The following is a 17,884-nucleotide window of genomic DNA, read 5'->3' on the forward strand; positions in this document are numbered from 1 at the left end:
TGTATTCTTCGTTGTGGGTTCTTCTAGTTGTGGCATGTGGGACGCTGCCTCAGCGTGGTCTGATGAGCAGTGCCATGTCCGCGCCCAGGATTCGAACTAACGAAACACTGGGCCGCCTGCAGCGGAGCGCGCGAACTCAACCACTCGGCCTCGGGGCCAGCCCCTGTTGATTTTATTTTTAATGTTAGTATGATTCAATTCCAGTTTACCATTAAAGCACTTTTGTAATGTATGAAACCTGTATAAATGTTTGTTCTTAATAATAATAAAATTACCCTTGTATCAGTTAGGATTATACTCTGCTATAGTTAATAGAAAATAACAAGCTTAAACAGGCAAAGATTATTTTCTCACATCAAGAAGTAATAAAGTAGACATTGCAGGACTTTAGGCAACTCCTGTGTCATCAGGGACCCAGGCTCCTTCTGTTGTGTCTGCTTTCCCGTCAGTAAAGGTTGCTTCGTGGTCACGAGATGGCTGCTAGAGTATAAGCGATCACAACACAGCCTCAAGCAGGAAGCCCTAAATCCAGGGAATGGGAAAGAGACAGGCCTCTCCTATCTGAAGAAAGCAGGAAACATTTTTTTAGCTGGTCACATTGCCAGATAATTCTACTAGGAGGGAGGTGATGTTGAATAAAAAACTAGAAAATGCTACAACGCTGGGGAAAAAACTTCTTTAATAATTAGAGTGGATAAATGTATTCTTAATTACTGTTTTCTTATTATTAGATTCTGAAAAGAAATTGTCTCTCCTGTCAGAGGAACAACAAGCAACAAGCACTTTAGTAGAAACCATCAGGCAGAGTATTCAACGTAATGATGTTCTTAAACCCATCAACCTGCTTTCACAGCAAATGAAGCCAGACGTGAAAAGACAAAGGTAAGACAGTGTGAAGCTTTATGCCCATTAACTTTCAACTTTTTAATTTGAAATAGAAATTTGCAGGAAATTGCAAAAATAGTACAAAAGGTTCATTGTACCTTTCATCCAGCTTCCCCTAAAGGTGACATCTCATATAACTGTAGTAGAACATCAAAACCAGGACATTGACTGGGGGCTGGCCCCGTGGCCGAGTGGTTAAGTTCGTGCACTCCGCTGCAGGCGGCCCAGTGTTTCGTTGGTTCGAATCCTGGGCGCGGACATGGCACTGCTCATCAGACCACGCTGAGGCAGCGTCCCACATGCCACAACTAGGAGGACCCACAACAAAGAATATATAACTATGTACTGGGGGGCTTTGGGGAGAAAAAGGAAAAAAATAAAATCTTTAAAAAAAAAAAAAAAAACCAGGACATTGACATGGGTACATTACTGTAACTACACTACAGAACTTAAACTTTTTCCATCATTTTGGAAAACCTTTGTGTGTATTTTTATGTTCTTTTCTCCTTAACTTTAAAAATATTTGTTTTACAGGAGTTTATACAGAGAAATCCTGTTCTTATCATTAGTGTCTCTTGGAAGAGAGAATATTGATATTGGTAAGTTGATTAAGGATTACTAAAAGTCCTTGGTTTTATTTTCTAAAGTAATTTAAAAAATTCTAACCGATATGGGTAAATACTCCACTTGCCTTTAAAAAGATTTTTACATTTAAATATGCAGTGTAAATATATAAATATGATTTGACCACTATTTTTAAATGCATGCCTTTTGCTTTCTTGATTAACAAATACCGACTGTATTTTTGAACATGTCTTTCAGAGGCTTTTGACAATGAATATAGACTTGCATACAGTAGCCTACCATCAGAGATCCTTGAAAAGCTGCCGAAAATTGATGCTCCACCAAGTGTCAGCATGGAATGGTGCAGGAAGTGTTTTGGAGCACCTCTCATTTGAATAAGAGATTCATGAGATTTTTGACACAAAGCTGGGGCAATAGATTCGACCTGGAAGCATTCACGGTTCGTTCCAAATGCTAAGAATTGGTGAAAACTGAAATGAAGTAACTCTTGGGACAATATATAATGAAATGTAATTCATACTGAATCATCTCACAACATAAAAATACCATTAAAATGCCCCAGGGTTTATTGATGTTGAAAATTTGCAACTTCGGAACTGTTTATTTGCTTCTGCTGAAAACTGCTTTTGGATTTCTCTATATTAGTAGTTATTCGATAATGAGAAACCACATTCATCCTTGGCATTTTGTTTATATTTGAAGCTATTGGGTTTGGGGAATGGCAAATTAATGTAAACTTGCCTGACTCCAAAACAAATGAAATATCTCAAATTATAAGAGCAACTATGTGTTTATGTGTGTATATATGTGTCTGGCTGTGTAGGTATGTATATAAACAGCCATATTATATTTATTAAAATTCTTTGCGTGTTGCAATAGTTTTCTGAAAGGGGTCTCCAACTATTAAATAAATGACTACTAATAAACTCATCTGTAGTCATTAATCTCAAAATTACCTGAAAGTCTGTTGACAACTGCCTTGCCTCTGACTTTAAATTTAACATATATTTTCACCCTTCATGTCATGTATTATCTTCCTTAATGGATTTTATCTTGAATAGCCAGTTACTTCCTTTCATCCTCTTCCCAATACCATGTTAATTTACAACAGCTTTAAAATTGGAATAATTGAGCCAATCAGTTTAAATGAAATGAACTCAGCTTCATAATTTACAAAATTGGAACATGCTTAAAATGCTCATGTATATTGTCTTTGGACCTGAAATTGTTTAGGGACATAAATTGTTGCTGTTGTTCACTTTTAAAAACCTGTGGGATAACTTGCACTGCACACAGAAATGTTATTCTTGTGTAATATTTAGACTTGTATGCTTATTATTTGTGCATTTGTAAATACTGTTTTTTAGGATGAATCAATTAAGTCTTAAAATTTTAAAGCTTATTGAGCTTGTTGCCAGGCTTAAGAAAATCATGACCTCACATGCCTCACTGTAACATTTATCATGCCTTTTGTTAAAAACATCCCTTAAGAAAAGTAAGTTTGCCTTAACTCTGCATGGTTTAAAAAGCCAATGCTTGTGTGTGTGCTTTTACAGTAATTATGAAGATGACTAAATCAGTTGATACAAAAAAAATATTTCCAGATGGTATAGTTAACAGCACAACTCTTCCTTCCACCTGGTATAATCCTTTAAAAATTAAAAATTGTTGCTGTACTAGTCTTTCAACATTTCAGGGTTAATCTACCAATGCAGAATTCTAGCTGCAATTTATTGTGAAAGTACTAAGTGGAAAAACTTGTCAGAAATTATGTACAGTTCTCATTACCTTAAAAATGGATCTTCTGCACTGTCTCAGAGTATATATTTTTGCAACTTAAAACTTGGTACTAGTTTTAATACTTAACATTTATTGTCCCAACAGAAAGTTTGGAATTGCCTTGCATATAAAAAATTGAGGTTAAATAAAAATTAAGTTTGCTGTGCTTGTCTCTGTTACATTTTTAAGTCTCCTGCAATGTGTACAATTAATTTGAACCTTTGTGATCTTTAGAATTCCAACATTGTTTTTCCATTTCTTCTCTGTAGTCTTCATTAACTTGAACTAAATTACTTACCAAAGCACTTCCCCCTGGAAAAAAAAAATGTCTAATGAAGACATCCTTACACATTTAAGAATACTTGGCTATATTGTATGAAATGTTTTCTAACAACTTTTTGTAACATTTGAAATAACTTAGCTGTTATATATTGGAAAACTTAGCCTCCTGCTGTCATTTAGAAATTGGGGCTGATTTGTGTTAAAATTGCTTAAAGGCCTTTTCTAGCACCTACCACAGAAAGAGTACCCAAACCCCCCCCCAAAACAAAAAACTACATATGGAATCATTAAAGATATAGAAATGTCTAGAATGATTTGTAGCACTGTATGAAACTTAAATCCTGATAATTTCTGAAAGCAATCTTTCAAATTAGTTCAAAGTTTTTTGTTACTTTAATGCTGGCTTTGGATCTGATAGTCTGATTGATTAAACTTCAGCGCATTTTGTAGGTTGATTGTACCGACCTGCATGGTTAACTAATGAGCATAAATTAAGTCTCCTATAACGTGGGATATTCTGTTGTTGCCCTTTTATTTTTGGTACACACTAGTAAATAGAGGATTGAACATTTTTGTAATGAAATATTCTCCAACATCCCCTTTAAAAATTTCTCGATCTTAAATGTGCCAGATTCATGAGCTGTCAGTCTAGGCCAGCCGTTATGTTTAGTGACTCCACTCCTTAAAATCAGAAAACTGGGTCATTCTCAGATTTTGTGCCTTAGAACCAAGCAGGTTCTGGTGAATACAGAATTCTCGAGCATACACCACACTTGCCTTTTGTCCTTTAAGTTACCTGCTATAACGGTAGCATGTTAATCCTTTAGTTTTGGGTATCTTTTTAAAAAGCTACATTTTTCCTTTTAAGTTCAATTTACCGTCAATTCCCAGTTAAGACTTCTTTCCATGTTATGTAACTTTTTCATACTATTTATTAAGAGCAATGGGGATCTTACTGTTGTCTTAAGAATCTTGCTGCTCAGTCCAGTTGAGGGACTGGCATTGGCTTCAACTGGGAACTTCGTGATATAATCTGGGGCCCCAAACTACTGAATCAGTTTGTGTTTTAGCCAGATCCCCAGGTGATTCATATGCACATTTCAATTGTGAAGCACTGCTTCAGTCTCTACCTGTTAAAGCTGTTTGAAAAATTCTACTGACCTGTGGTTAAAATGTTATTTATCAACAAATGAGGAGCTCCTTTTCCTCACCCTTAAAGCCTAATGTGCCTTCTTTTTAAGACCCTTTTAGTCTATGAAGCTTAGTTCTAACTGCAATTACTACAGAAACTAGACATGGTACATTAGAAGTCTCTTTTCTCTGTGCATTCTTCATGATGCAAGTGTTCCTCAACTCCTTTTCAGAGTGTGCGACAGAATAAAAGCATGACTAACAATTCAGTCAAAAAGCTTTCTGTTGTTAATGCACTATGTTTGCACTGGTTTTAAAAGCTTTGTGAACTGTTTTAAAATGCTATCCATTACTTATGCTTTTAACGAGTTTTTTTACATATGTCCATCTTCACAGGGCACTTTTCATGTATTGTGTATAGATCTTTAAAAACTGTATTCTTCAAAATAAAGTGTGTAAAGATTAATAGTCCTAGTTATTATTTCCCCTAGATCGTTCCACTGCCTTGCTGAAAAGAAAAATAGGCATAAATGCCTTATGCTAAGAATCCTTTCCTGAGCCACCCACCAGAGGAAACACTGTCCTGGCCATTTCTTCCACTACCACAGTATGGTCTCAGTTTGAATTTGAAGGATTTCACTTTCAGTTATCTCTTGCAGACTTTATTTATCCACCATTAGATTGCTGGATACAATACCTCCCTTTTCTCTGATCTGAGTTTCTCTCCCGTCATTTGTCCAAGTTTTATCATCAATGAAAAGTCAAAGGAGATTTGATGTCTGATCTTATTTATTCGTTACTCTTAGAAAATCTCATTTTTGACTGGACTCAGACTTAGAGGTAGAAGCTCTCAGAGAGGACAGCCTCCGTCTCTTGGCAATCTGTTCCTGACGTTTTTCTTTGGCCTCCTAAACAAAACAAAAAAGCACAATTAAAGCTTGTCTGGATTAAAAATGCAAATCCAAAGCCATGCCCACCCCCCAATCATCTTAGACCTACCTTCATTCTCTTGGCCAAAAGTTTAGCATATTCTGCAGCCTCTTCCTTATTTTTCTTAGTGCGCTGTTTCTTCAGAGCAATACGCCGACGTTTGTGTTGCAGGACACGTGGAGTAACAAGACGCTGAATCTTGGGTGCTTTGGTCCTAGGTTTCTTACCTAAAAAAAAAGATAATGACTCAATCACTTCTCAAAAACACCCTTGTTCATCAGGATCCACATTTTTAAAACTTAGATGCAAACTTAATTGAGTTAGCAGTGCCTATGAAAACTGATACTTTTATGAAGCCTTTTAAATGAAATCTGGATTTAACTATTCTGCAACTTAAAATACTACCTTGTCAACAATAATTCAAGACAGGGGGCCAGCCCTGCAGCCGAGTGGTTAAGGTTTGCATGCTCCGCTTTACAGCCCAGTGTTGCGCTGGTTCAGATCCTGGGTGCGGACATGGCACCACTCATCAGGCCATGCTGAGGTGGCGTCCCACATGCCACAACTAGAAGGACCCACAACTAAAAATATACAACTATGTACCACGGGGTTTTGGGGAGAAAAAGGAAAAATAAAATCTTTTAAAAAAAAAAAAAGTCCAAGATGGGCTAAATATTGTCAACATAAGGAAGAGGCTAACTACACTAAGTGCCAGGTTTTTCCTAATTGGCACATTTACTCCTCAGACAGCTCATTAAACCACACCAGTAGTTGGGATAGCAAATTCAAGATCATATGTAAATTCAGGTTACTTTGCTTAATAATTAGTCATACTCCAAGCCTTTTCCTACTCACTTCGAATCCCCTCCCACAATTAGATTGTCTTAGTAGGGTATTACATATGCATGTACTGTAAGACACAGGAGCATTATTTTAAAACACTATTGCATATTTAACTTGTTTGTGGACACTAAGTAAAGCATTGTCTGCATCACCACCACACCATGCTGTGAAGTCCCATTTATGCTTGAATCTGTATTTTCCAAGACAGATCCTGCCAATCTGGGGAACCAAACCATTAACATTAGAATCTGTGGCAAATTGTTCATAGAATATCTTCATTTAGCCTGTATGATTTGTAATCTAAAATCCTATGGATTATAGACCTGCTGTGGAGAAGTTCTTTCAGATGTCATCAGTCTAATTTGCGGACACCTTGTAGGAGTAATAAACACCTCAAGTAAATATTCGAAGACTTAATGCTCAATTATTCAGCTTCTGCTACAAGTTAAACAACCCCTTAATTATAAAGATACAAGAACCATCTTATAAACACCTGTCAACTAGCACCTTACTACACTGATGGTATTGCCAGGGGTGTGACCATGAAGAACTGCCATTTATTATTTTTTTTAAGTGTAAGCTTCATGAGGAAAATACTTTGTCTATTTTTACTGTACCATCAACACTTAAAATAGTACCTGGCACATAGAAAGTGTCCGAGTGTTTGGAAGGAATAGCCAGGGAGCACTTTCTAGGCACAGGTGTAAGCCCCCAGTCCAGAAAACCAAAACTGAGTCAAATTTTTTCCGATTTGTCAGGAAAACCCAACTTGAACTGACACGCTATTTATTTGCTTTAATGTAAAAATTCATACATTTCACCACAGAAATACCAATGTTATAGAGCACTACTGTCAAAGATTCTAACTTCTAATTCTCAAACTTACTATTGCTACCCACATTCTCCAGATAAAGAAAACAAGGGCCAGAAGTTAAAGCCACTTTAGTTGATGAAAACATGTATTTCTCTTGTAAACAAAAACCAAAAAACTGAGCACTTCTGATACGGGAAGAAAAAGCAAGAGTGTGTAGGAGTGAGAGCACAATCAGTCCCAGAATTTTCTATCATTCTTTCACCTCCTAATCCAAAAGCAATGAACTTAATGTCTGGGAAGTTATCTTTCGGTGGGCCTATACATAATGACGGACAGGCAAATATTCAAGGAAAACATGAGGGCACTGGATATAACACGGATCAATACCAACTGCCTATCTTGACCCTCTCCCCTAATATTTTCCTGAAACTCAGGCTCCAGGTCAAGAGTGGCAGAGATTTCATCTTCTAATACGCACCCAAAATGCTAGTGACAAATTACTGAAACTAAGCCAGTCTTAATTTACTGAAATCAAGATTGCAGAATCTCCCCCACCTTCTTTGTTTAGGGGCTTCCTCACGACATACTGGCGGACATCATCTTCTTTAGAGAGATTGAAAAGTTTGCGGATTCTGCTGGCTCTTTTGGGCCCCAGGCGGCGAGGCACAGTAGTATCCGTGAGTCCAGGGATGTCCTTCTCTCCTGACGGAGACAAGTGAACAAAGACCTCTTACTTCAACAACTTCCTTACAAACAAGAACCCTAAATTATTGTTTATGCATTGGTTAAAAAAAAAAAAAAAAAAGTCCACGGGTCAAACTGTGGATACTCCGAATGAAAAAAGCTTTTGGACAATCAGCTTTAAATCCACGTCAACAACAACAAAAAAATCAAACTCAAGAACACAAGCCAGCCTCACCTTTTTTCACAATGACCAAGTTGAGAACACTCAGGTTGGCATCCACAATGCAACCGCGCACAGACTTGCGCTTTCTCTCTCCGGTCCTCCTCGGTCTGTAACAGGAATGCCCCTTACTCAACAGGAGGCGGACACGGCCGTGGGTCAAGACACCCTGCTTCATGGGGAAACCTTGCTTGTCGTTCCCACCACTGATTCGGACCACGTAGCCCTGCAGGAGAACACAACGACACGATATAAAATAAAGGAGTGGCCTCTGCAGGGTGAACCCCTCAGTTCTAGGAAGTGTAGTTTATTAAGACCAATTTGAAACAACTTAAACTGTTCTCTCCGCTCAGTAAGTTCTGTCTACACTTCCAATTTGCCAAACCCAATTAGCAAGTCCCTTTCAATCAAGTCATATGCGTAGCCTATGCATTACCACAGGTCACCTCTAGAGAAAGATTATGTTAAAAAACCAAAGCATCAACGAGCAACAAATCAAAACCACCCTTCCTCGCACTTTTAGAGAGACCCTCTGGAAACCATCAGCTTGCAGGATAACACCTTCGTGTATATTTTCCCACGTGACCTATGTAACCCCGCCAGGTGATAGCTCAACCTTATAAAGTGACACTTGGAAGTAACTAACCCAAGATCATAAAACAGACCCAGGAGCTGGAGCCCCATTACACACGCCAATTCCCAATAGCTTTTACCATCTCTCAAAGAGTTTCACCCAATCACTCGGACAGTCAGTCAACCTTTACCTTCCATTCTTCACCCAGAGCGTCAGCAGCAACTTCTGTGGCCATACGCTTCTCATAAAATGTACGAAGTTTGCGTTCATCGTCCACTTCAATGAGCTTCTGGCAGCCAGTGGCTGGGAAAGAGATGTTCAGCTAAGGATTAAACAGGGGAAAAAAGATCATTATGAAAAGCGCAGAACCACCTACAAACACAATCCCATTGAAAAAGCCTCTCATGTCACCCTCACACGATCGGCAGAAAATGCGAGATGTCCCTTTTACTCGCTAAAGCACACGTGTACGGAATAACGCGCAATGAGCACCGCACCCAAAAATAAGACACATCTTGCCTCAAGCCGCGCGGGACGACCCCGGGGGCGAAGGGCGCTCCGCAGCCGTTCACGCTCTCGGAGCAAAGAGCCCGACCTAGCGGCCGCCAACAGGGCACCAGAGCCGTGTGGGTCCCGGCGGGGCGCCAGGACGCCACCATGGTTGGCGCTGCCGGGCGGCGCAGCTCCAGCAGCAATCGCTCGCCATCCGCTCTCCCAAAGAACTCCGGCGGCAGACAAGCGAGCTTTCTCCTGCCTCAGAGGCTTCCCCAGCCAGAGCCAGGATTCTAGAGACCCACGACCGTGGCCACGCCGGGTTCTCGGACTCGATTCACCGTCCTCGAGCCTAGACCAACATCAGCCACTACCTCCTACCTTCATGGTGAAGCACCCGACCGCCTCCGAGGCGCCACGAAAAAGAGGCCTGATTTCCGCTTAGCCCAGGTCACATAGGCTCTTCCAGTTCTCGCGAGATGGGCAGACGACTGGGAAGCGGAAATGAACTTGGGTAGGCGGCACTTCCGGGAGTGGGGCTAATCGCGGTCGCGGGTGGTCTAGGCGGCAGGCAAGTACTGAGCAACGCTAGTGGCGGAGCTTTCATGAGACGGCACAGGTTTAGTTCTAAAGGTTAGACTCCACTGCGTGGTCCTTCCCGCGTTCTTCTGGGCCAGCGTGGAGACTCAGCTCGGTCCCTGACACTCTGCGTCTGATGGTACCAAAGCAGGAGGGCAGGACGGGAGTTCAGCTCTCGGGCTCGCCTGCTCCTCGTACTCCGCCCGGAGAGGTCCAGTTAGGGAGCGTGTCCGGCCCTGGTTCCGGCGGTTCACAGCAAGACGCCCTGAAAACCGTGACTTGTTTTTCCTTAAATACTCGATCATCCGCTTATCCTCTAACCGCTCTGCAGTCATCCTTGTTCTATCACGTAATGACACCGTCAGCTACGCTGTCGCGCAAAACAGAAGCTACAGTTGCCCCAAGTTCAGGCCACCATCGGTGCCTCCTGAATGGCCTCCCTGCTTTCTCTCTTGCCTCTGCGATCTTTTTAAAACGCAAAATGGTATCACTCCCTTACTTCCGACTGCAGTTAAGTACTTTCCAAACTCTACCCTGACGTCAGAAACCTTCCACAATCCCAAACTCACCTATTGTCATTCGTTAATGCCAGGCAGGTCTTTCAGATTAGATGTCTCTCCTAAAAAAGCCTTTCCTGCCCACCCTACTTAAAATAGTGTCTTTCCACTTCTTCTCTAGTATAGCACTGTTTTCCTGTATAGTACTTAATCATGATACATAAATGGTTTGTTTATGGTCTGTCTCCTCTACTAGATGGTAAATTAGGCCAAGGCTCATGTCTTAACTTCACTGTGATATACTCAGGATGCAGCAAGGTGCATGGCGTATAATAATTGCTCACTAATTATTTGTTAAATGATCAGAATCCCAGCTCTGGTATGCATTAGTCATTTAGAGTGTGGTAGTATGAAGCTAGCCAGCAGAGGGAGGATAAGTGAATGTATTACAGTAAATCTTCAATCAGCAGTGATGCAGCTCCTGATAGGACAGAAAAGTGTGAGAAAGATACAGTGCATTTGATAGTCTTCCGGAACATTCCTGGGAGACCTAGAGTGGGAACGCAGGTGATCTAACTCTGAAGCACACACTCTCCATCAGTACCCTGAAGGAAGGAACATTTATTGTCTATTACGTATTTACTCCATATTTTTTCTTCAAGAAAAAAACTCCTGCATTTCAAGTAAACAATATGTTTTACTTTCCAAGCTTTTTACATCCCATTTTCCACGTTAGTATCACAAAGGTTTGAGTTTAGGCCTGCTTCACCTTCATAGTTGAAAGATTCTGCTAAATCCTTTTTGATCATCTGATATTAATGTATGGAACATTGGTGAAGTGATGCATTTAAAACCTGTGTATATTATTTTTTTATTGTTGAGGTGAAATTGACAACAAAATTAGTCATTTTTAAGCGAGAGATTCAGTGGCAATTAGTACATTCACAATGTTGTATGACCACCACCACTATCTACTTCCAAAACATTTTCATCACCCCAAAAGGAAATCCAGTACCCATTAAGCAGTTGCTCCCCATTCTGCCCTTTCGCGAGCCACTGGCAACCACAATCTGTTCTGTCTTTATGGATTTACTTATTCTTTATATTTCATGAAAATGGAATTAGGCAACATGTGACCTTTGTGTCTGGCTTCTAATGTTTTTGAAGTTCATCCACATCATAGCGTGTATCAATATTTCATTCCTTTTTATGATTGAGTAATATTCCACTGTATGTATACACTACAATTTGTTTATCCATTCATCCATTGATGGACATTTGGGCTTTTTCCAACTTTACTGTTGTGAATAGTGCTGGTATGTTTGAGTACTTGTTTTCACTTCTTTGGGGTATATACCTAGGAGTGGAATTGCTGGGGGGGTCATATGAATCCTGAGTTTAACTTCTGAAGGAACTGCCAAACTTTTCACAGCAGCTGGACCATTTTATTTTCCCACCAGCAATGTATTAGGGCTCCTGTTTCTCCACATCCTGGTCAACACTTGCTATTTTCTCTCTCTTTTTTAAATTATAGCTGTCCTGGTGAGTGTAAAGTGGTACCTCATTGTGGTTTTGATTTGCATTTCCCTAATGACTGATGATATTACCATCTTTTCATGTGCTTATTGTCTATTTGTATATCTTCTTTGGAGAAATATCTATTCAAGTCATTTGACCCCTTATTTTTTTACCTCTAGTTATTTTTATTGAAGTGGTACCTCTTTTGTGAGGCAAAGAGAACAATTCCTCAGGCTTCTTATTTTCTTTTTTTATGCCTTTTTTTATTGCAGTAAAACCCACAAAATTGGAGCCGGCCCTGTGGCCAAGTGGTTAAGTTCATGCGCTCTGCCGCGGCGGCCCAGCGTTTCGCCGGTTGGGATCCTGGGCATGGACATGGCACTGCTCATCAGGCCATGTTGAGGTGGCATCTCACATGCCACAACTAGAAGGACCTGCAACTAAGAATACACAACTATGTACCAGGAGGGATTTGGGGAAGATAAAGCAGAAAAAATATATATATATTGACAACAGTTGTTAGCTCAGGTGACAATCTTTAAAAAAAAAAAACCCACAAAATTTACTATCTTAACCATTTTTAAGTATACAATTCAGTAGTGTTAAGTATATTCACATTGTTGTGAAACAGATCTCCAGAACTTTTTCATCTTATCAAACTGGAACTCTATACACATTAAACAACAACTCCCCTTTGTCTCCCTCTCTCAGTCCCTAGTAACCACCATTCTACTTTCTGTTTTTACGAATTTGACTACTTCAGATACTTCATATAAGTGGAATCATACAATACTTGTCTTTTTGTGATTGGTTCATTTCACTTAGCATAATGTCCTCAAGAGTCATCCATGTTGTAGCATGTGACAGGATTTCCTTCCTTATATTTCATTGTAGCTATATACCACATTTTGTTTATCTATTCATCTGTTGATGGACATTTGGGTTGCTTCTACCTCTTAGCTATTGAGAATAATGTTGCCCTGAACATAGGTGTGCATATGTATCTCTTCAAGACCCTGCTTTCAGTTCTTTTGGTTATATACCCAGAAGGATTCCTGGGTCATATGGTAGATCTATTTTTAATTTTTGAGGGAACTCCATACTGTTTTCCATAGCAGTTGCACCATCTTATAATCCCACCAACAGTGCACAAGGGCTCTTTGCCCATTTTTGAATTGGCTTGTCTTGTTGAGTTGTAGGAGTTCTTTATATATTTTGCATACTACACCCTAATTAGATATGTGATGTGCAAATATTTTCTCCCATTCTATTGCTGTCTCTCCACTTTTTTTTTCTTTTGGTGAGGATTATTGTCCCTGAGCTAACATCCGTTGCCAATCTTCCTCTTTTTGCTTGAGGAGGGTTGTCGCTGAGCTAACTAACATCAGTGCCAGTCTTCCTCTGTTTTGTATGTGGGATGCCACCACAGCATGGCTTAATGAGTGGTGTGTAGGTCTGCACCCAGGATCTGAACCCATGGACCCCGGGCCACCGAAGCGGAGCACGTGAACTTAACCACTATGCCACTGGGCTGGCCCCTCTTTCCACTTTTTTGATAGTGTCCTTTGATGTACAATAGTTTTTAATTTTGATAAAGTCCAATTTTTCTATTTTTTCTTTTACCGATCATGCTTTTGTTGTCATATCTGAGACAAATCCATTGCCAAATCCAAAGTCATGATCATTTACCCCTATATTTTCTTCCAAGAATTTTATGGTTTGATTTCTTATATTTAGGTCATTGATCCATTTTGAGTTAATTTGTTAATGTGGTCTGAGGTAGGGAGTCCAACGCCATTCTTTTGTATTAGATATCCACTTGTCCTACCACCACTTGTTGAAGAGTTTAATTTTTTCCTCATTGAATGATCATGGCACCCTTGTTGAAAATCACTTGGCCATAGATTTGTGAGTTTACTTCTGGACTCTCAATTCTATTTCCTTGGTCTATATGTCTATCCTTATGCCAATACCACACTGTTTTGACTTGTAGCTTTGTAATAAGTTTCAAAATCAGGAAGTGTGAATCCTTGACTTTGTTCGTCTTTTTCAAGATTGTTTTAGCTCTTTGGGATCCTTTGTGATTCCATATGAATTTTATGCCCATTTATGCAAAATATGATCTTAGAATTTTGATAGGGATTCCTTTTAATCTATAGATCAATTTGGGGAGTATTGCCACCTTCAAAACATTGTCTTCCAATTCATGAATACAGAATGTCTTTCCATTTATTTAGATCTTTTAAAATTTATTTCAGCAATGTTTGTGGTTTTCAGTCTGCAAGTCTTTTACCTCCTTGATAAATTTTATTCCTAGATATTTTATTCTTTTGGATTATTTTCTTAATTTCCTTTTCAAATTGTTTGTTGCTGGTATACAGAAAGACAGCTCATTTTACTGTGTTCATCTTATTCTCTAATACGTTGCTGAATTTATTAGCTCTGAGAGCTTTCTTTGGATTCTCTGGGCTTTTCTATATATGCCGTCATATCATCTGTGATTAGAGATAGTTTTACATCTTCCTTTCCAGTTTGAATGCCTTTTATTTATTTTTCTTGCCTAATTGCTCTAACTAGAACTTCCAGTACAGTGTCAACGGGCAGTTGTGAAAACAGAAATCCTGTGTATGTAATCTTGATTGTAAGTTTTAGAATCACCTGAAAACTTCTGAGGACTAGAAACAATAGCTCAGGTTTCAGCTCCATATTTTAGTTAGTTGCTCATCATTCTCTGTATGTGTGCTCTTCCTTCGGAGTTCCCCATCTCAGTGATGGACCCCTGTGACAAGCCAGAAATCTAGGTGTCATTCCTGACCCAGCACTCTGCCTCCATTCCCACTTCCTATTAGTTATAAAGTTCTATCCATTCCACTTCTTGAATCTCTGTTTCTTAACTTTTTTTGCTTTGAAAAGGTCAGACCCAAAGAAAAGTTGAAAGAATAATACAATGAACACCTCTATACCCTTCACTAACTTCACTATTTGTTAATCTTTTATATTTGCTTTTCTTTTTTCTTTCTCTATCTCTATCTGTCTTTCTATTTATTTATCTATCTATACATACATACTATTTTTTCTGAGCCATTTGAAAATAAATTACACCACCGTATTTCACCTCTGACTGCTTCAGCATGGATTTCCTAAGAATAAGGATATTCTACCATATAGCCTCAATACTGTTATCGCACCCAAAACTTAACATTATCTAGACAATACATTTATATAGAGAGTCCATATTTAAAGTTTACCAGTGGTCCCCAGATATCTTCTTTAGCTTTCCCTTCTCCATCCTCACACTATCCAGGAGCTAATCAAAGTTCATGCATTGAACTTCATTAGTAAACCTCTTACTGTCCCCAGCACGACCACCCTTGTTTTCTTTACTTTTTATGACATTGATTTTTAAGATTCCAACTCACTTGTCTTGTAGAATAGCCCACATTCTGAGTTTTTCTGATAGCTTCCTCATATTTACACTCAAGGTACATACCTTTAAACTATCTTTTTATTCTTTTGTCATAAACCATTAGTCTTTGAGACCTTTCTTTCTGGCACAGATATTCTAGAGTCACCTTGTTCTTATTTTGCCCCCAATATGGAATCAACCAATTCAAGAACTCTGTTTCCTTTGAGTGGGGCATGGTATTTAGAAACCAAGCTCTGGGTATTAGGTGTGCTCATTGTTATTAGGGTGTCATTGCTACTAGGCCCAATCATTAGACAATCTGAGATGGGTACATACTGATACCTCCAAATCAAACCACACTCCACAAGATTCTTCTACATTTTTTTCCTCCATTTTTGTATCCCACAGTGAAAATTCTGGTTCCCAAGACATAGTGAATTAATTTGCTCTGTATCTTACAATATACAAAATAGTTTCACAATTATGAGACTAATAGAACTCTCATTAGCAAACATACTAAGTAAAGTTTAAGATCTCCCTGCAGTTCTTTTGGTCCTTAGAATATATCCCCCACCAAGCATATATAGTCAGAAGTCTGTATTCACAAGTTTCTTGAAATTAATTTCTGTCTGATTATATTTCAATTTGATGTATAGTTAGGTTAATTTGTTTCTGTTTATATTAAATTTGTGGTTTTCTTTTTTTATCCTTTTAATTTATTTAAAAAAATATTTACAACATTTAAGCAGAAGTCAAAACTTTATGAAAGGAATACTCAAAGTAGTAACATCAGCAGGATGGCTGAATAACACATCTTTTGCTCACATCCCCCTCATGAACAACAATAATTTGGCATCCATCCAGAGACAAAAGTGCCTTTGTGGGAGCTTTGGGATCCAGATAGATTGTGAAACTCTGGTGTAGTCCAAGACCCAGGAGAGCCATTTTGAGAAGGCAGGCCCATATCCAGGTGACTGACTTACCAACCTCCGTTGTGGCTACAGACCCAGAAACATCTCGGTATCCCTGAGGACTCAGCTACAGCCCCATTTGGCTTTCGTCTAGTAGCATATGCTAAGGGACCCAGCAGGAGTAATGCCCACCTGTGCATTGAGTAATAGGCCTACAGACCTTGGTCCTGGCTTTGGACCCTGAAGTGGCCTGTGAACTGGCTCCAGCCATTCTTGGCTGTGATTTGGGAGCCCCTAGGAGTAAACTTGTCAAACTTGGTCAGACTGTAGATTTTGAAACAGCCTATAACTGGGCTCTAGCCAGTCCCAGCCACAGTCTGCAGACATTCCTTCTGGCACAAGGACCCAGAAGGAGACACTCCTGACTGTGCTCCAGAGATCCTGAAAGGGCCCTATACTTGGCTCTGGCCCCTCTAGCCACAATCAGGGAGCAGTCTAGCACACCCAGGAACCTGGCAGGAGTCATACCAATCCATGCTTCCAGAGCCAGGTCTGCAGGCCTCAGTCTTGGCTGTGAAACCTGAAACAGCCCTGACCGTGGTTTCAGCCCTTCTCAGCCACAGTCCAGAGCTAGTGCTGCCCACCAGGGGTCCATGCAGTTACCAGGTCCTCCCAGGGACCTGGTGAAAGCTACATCCACATGCCTGGCAATAGGCTTGCTGTCTGAGGACTGACCTGTACAACCTGAAGTGGACCCTTGTCCCAACCTATTGAACAATGTACTGGAGGCAGTCCCATGTACCAGGGACCAGAGAGGATCCATGCCTACTGAGCCCCTGGTAATAATCCCACCAACCATGGACCCCACTGCAGACCCAGCAAAGTCCTCATAATTGGCTCCAACCTAGCGAGACCATGATTCTGGAGGTAATCCCATCAACCTGGGGGACTGATAGGACCATGAAATGATAGCTGCACCCCTATGTTCATTGAAGCATTATTCACAATAGCCAAAACAACCTAAGTGTCCACTGACAGATGAATGGATAAAGAAAATGTGGTATATATATACAATGAAATATTATTTGGCCATAAAAAAGAAGGCACTTCTGCCATTTGTGACAACATAAATGGACCTTGAGGGCATTGTGCTAAGTGAAATAAGTCAGACAGAGAAAGACAAATATGTATGACCTCATTTATATGTGCAATCTGAAAAAAAAATCTGAACTCATAGAAACAGAGATTATAATAGTGGTTGCCAAGGAGTTGGGGGGAAGGAGAAATGGGGAGATGTTTTGGACACACTGAGTGTGAAGTGTCTATAGGATATAGAAATGGAGATAGCCAATAGGCTGTTGGGTATACAGGTTTGGAGACTGGGTGTTTGACAGTGAAAGAAGTGGGCTTTGAGTGGGCACCTCTATTAATTTGCCAGGGCTGCCATAACAAAATACCATAAACTGGTGACAGCAGAAATTTATTTTCTCTCAATTCTGGGCCTAGAAGTCTGAGACCAAAGTGTCAGCAGGATTGGTTTCTTCTGAGGTCTCCCCTTGGCTTGTAGATGGCCGTCTTCTGCCCATGTTTTCACACGGTCTTTCCTCTGTGTGTGTCTGTGTTCTAATCTCTTCTTCTTATAAGGACACCAGTCATTGGATTAGAACGCATCCTAATACCCTCATTTTAACTGAATTACCTCTTTAAAGACTCTATCTCCAAATACAGCCACATTCTGAAGGACTGGGAGTTAG

The 17,884-nt window shown here is 39.9% G+C and overlaps 2 protein-coding genes across 10 annotated transcripts in view; one reads left to right on the forward strand and one right to left on the reverse strand.

The window, feature by feature from the left end:
• The window catches only part of DENND4C (DENN domain containing 4C), a 113,512-nt gene extending 109,687 nt beyond the window's left edge, over positions 1–3,825 (forward strand). For 8 of the 9 annotated variants that reach the window (XM_044757031.2, XM_044757032.2, XM_044757034.2 and 5 more), the window contains 3 exons: positions 732–882; positions 1,420–1,484; positions 1,708–3,825. In XM_044757031.2, coding sequence (XP_044612966.2) covers positions 732–882; positions 1,420–1,484; positions 1,708–1,844 — 353 coding nt within the window. In that variant the 3' untranslated portion in view covers positions 1,845–3,825. The remainder of the gene's footprint in view (positions 1–731; positions 883–1,419; positions 1,485–1,707) is intronic. The other variant, XR_011497378.1, reaches the window with a different exon arrangement.
• A 1,608-nt stretch (positions 3,826–5,433) lies between these two features.
• RPS6 (ribosomal protein S6) lies at positions 5,434–10,284 on the reverse strand. The gene is made up of 6 exons (XM_014845469.3): positions 9,601–10,284; positions 8,918–9,049; positions 8,169–8,379; positions 7,805–7,951; positions 5,662–5,819; positions 5,434–5,570 (listed from the first exon to the last, which is right to left on the reverse strand). The coding sequence occupies exons 1-6, from the start codon at positions 9,604–9,606 to the stop codon at positions 5,475–5,477; spliced, it is 750 nt and encodes a 249-aa protein (XP_014700955.1). The 5' UTR covers positions 9,607–10,284; the 3' UTR covers positions 5,434–5,474.
• Between the last annotated feature and the right edge of the window lie 7,600 nt (positions 10,285–17,884).

This window comes from Equus asinus, chromosome 23, assembly GCF_041296235.1.
Source record: "Equus asinus isolate D_3611 breed Donkey chromosome 23, EquAss-T2T_v2, whole genome shotgun sequence".
Classification (NCBI taxonomy): domain Eukaryota; kingdom Metazoa; phylum Chordata; class Mammalia; order Perissodactyla; family Equidae; genus Equus; species Equus asinus.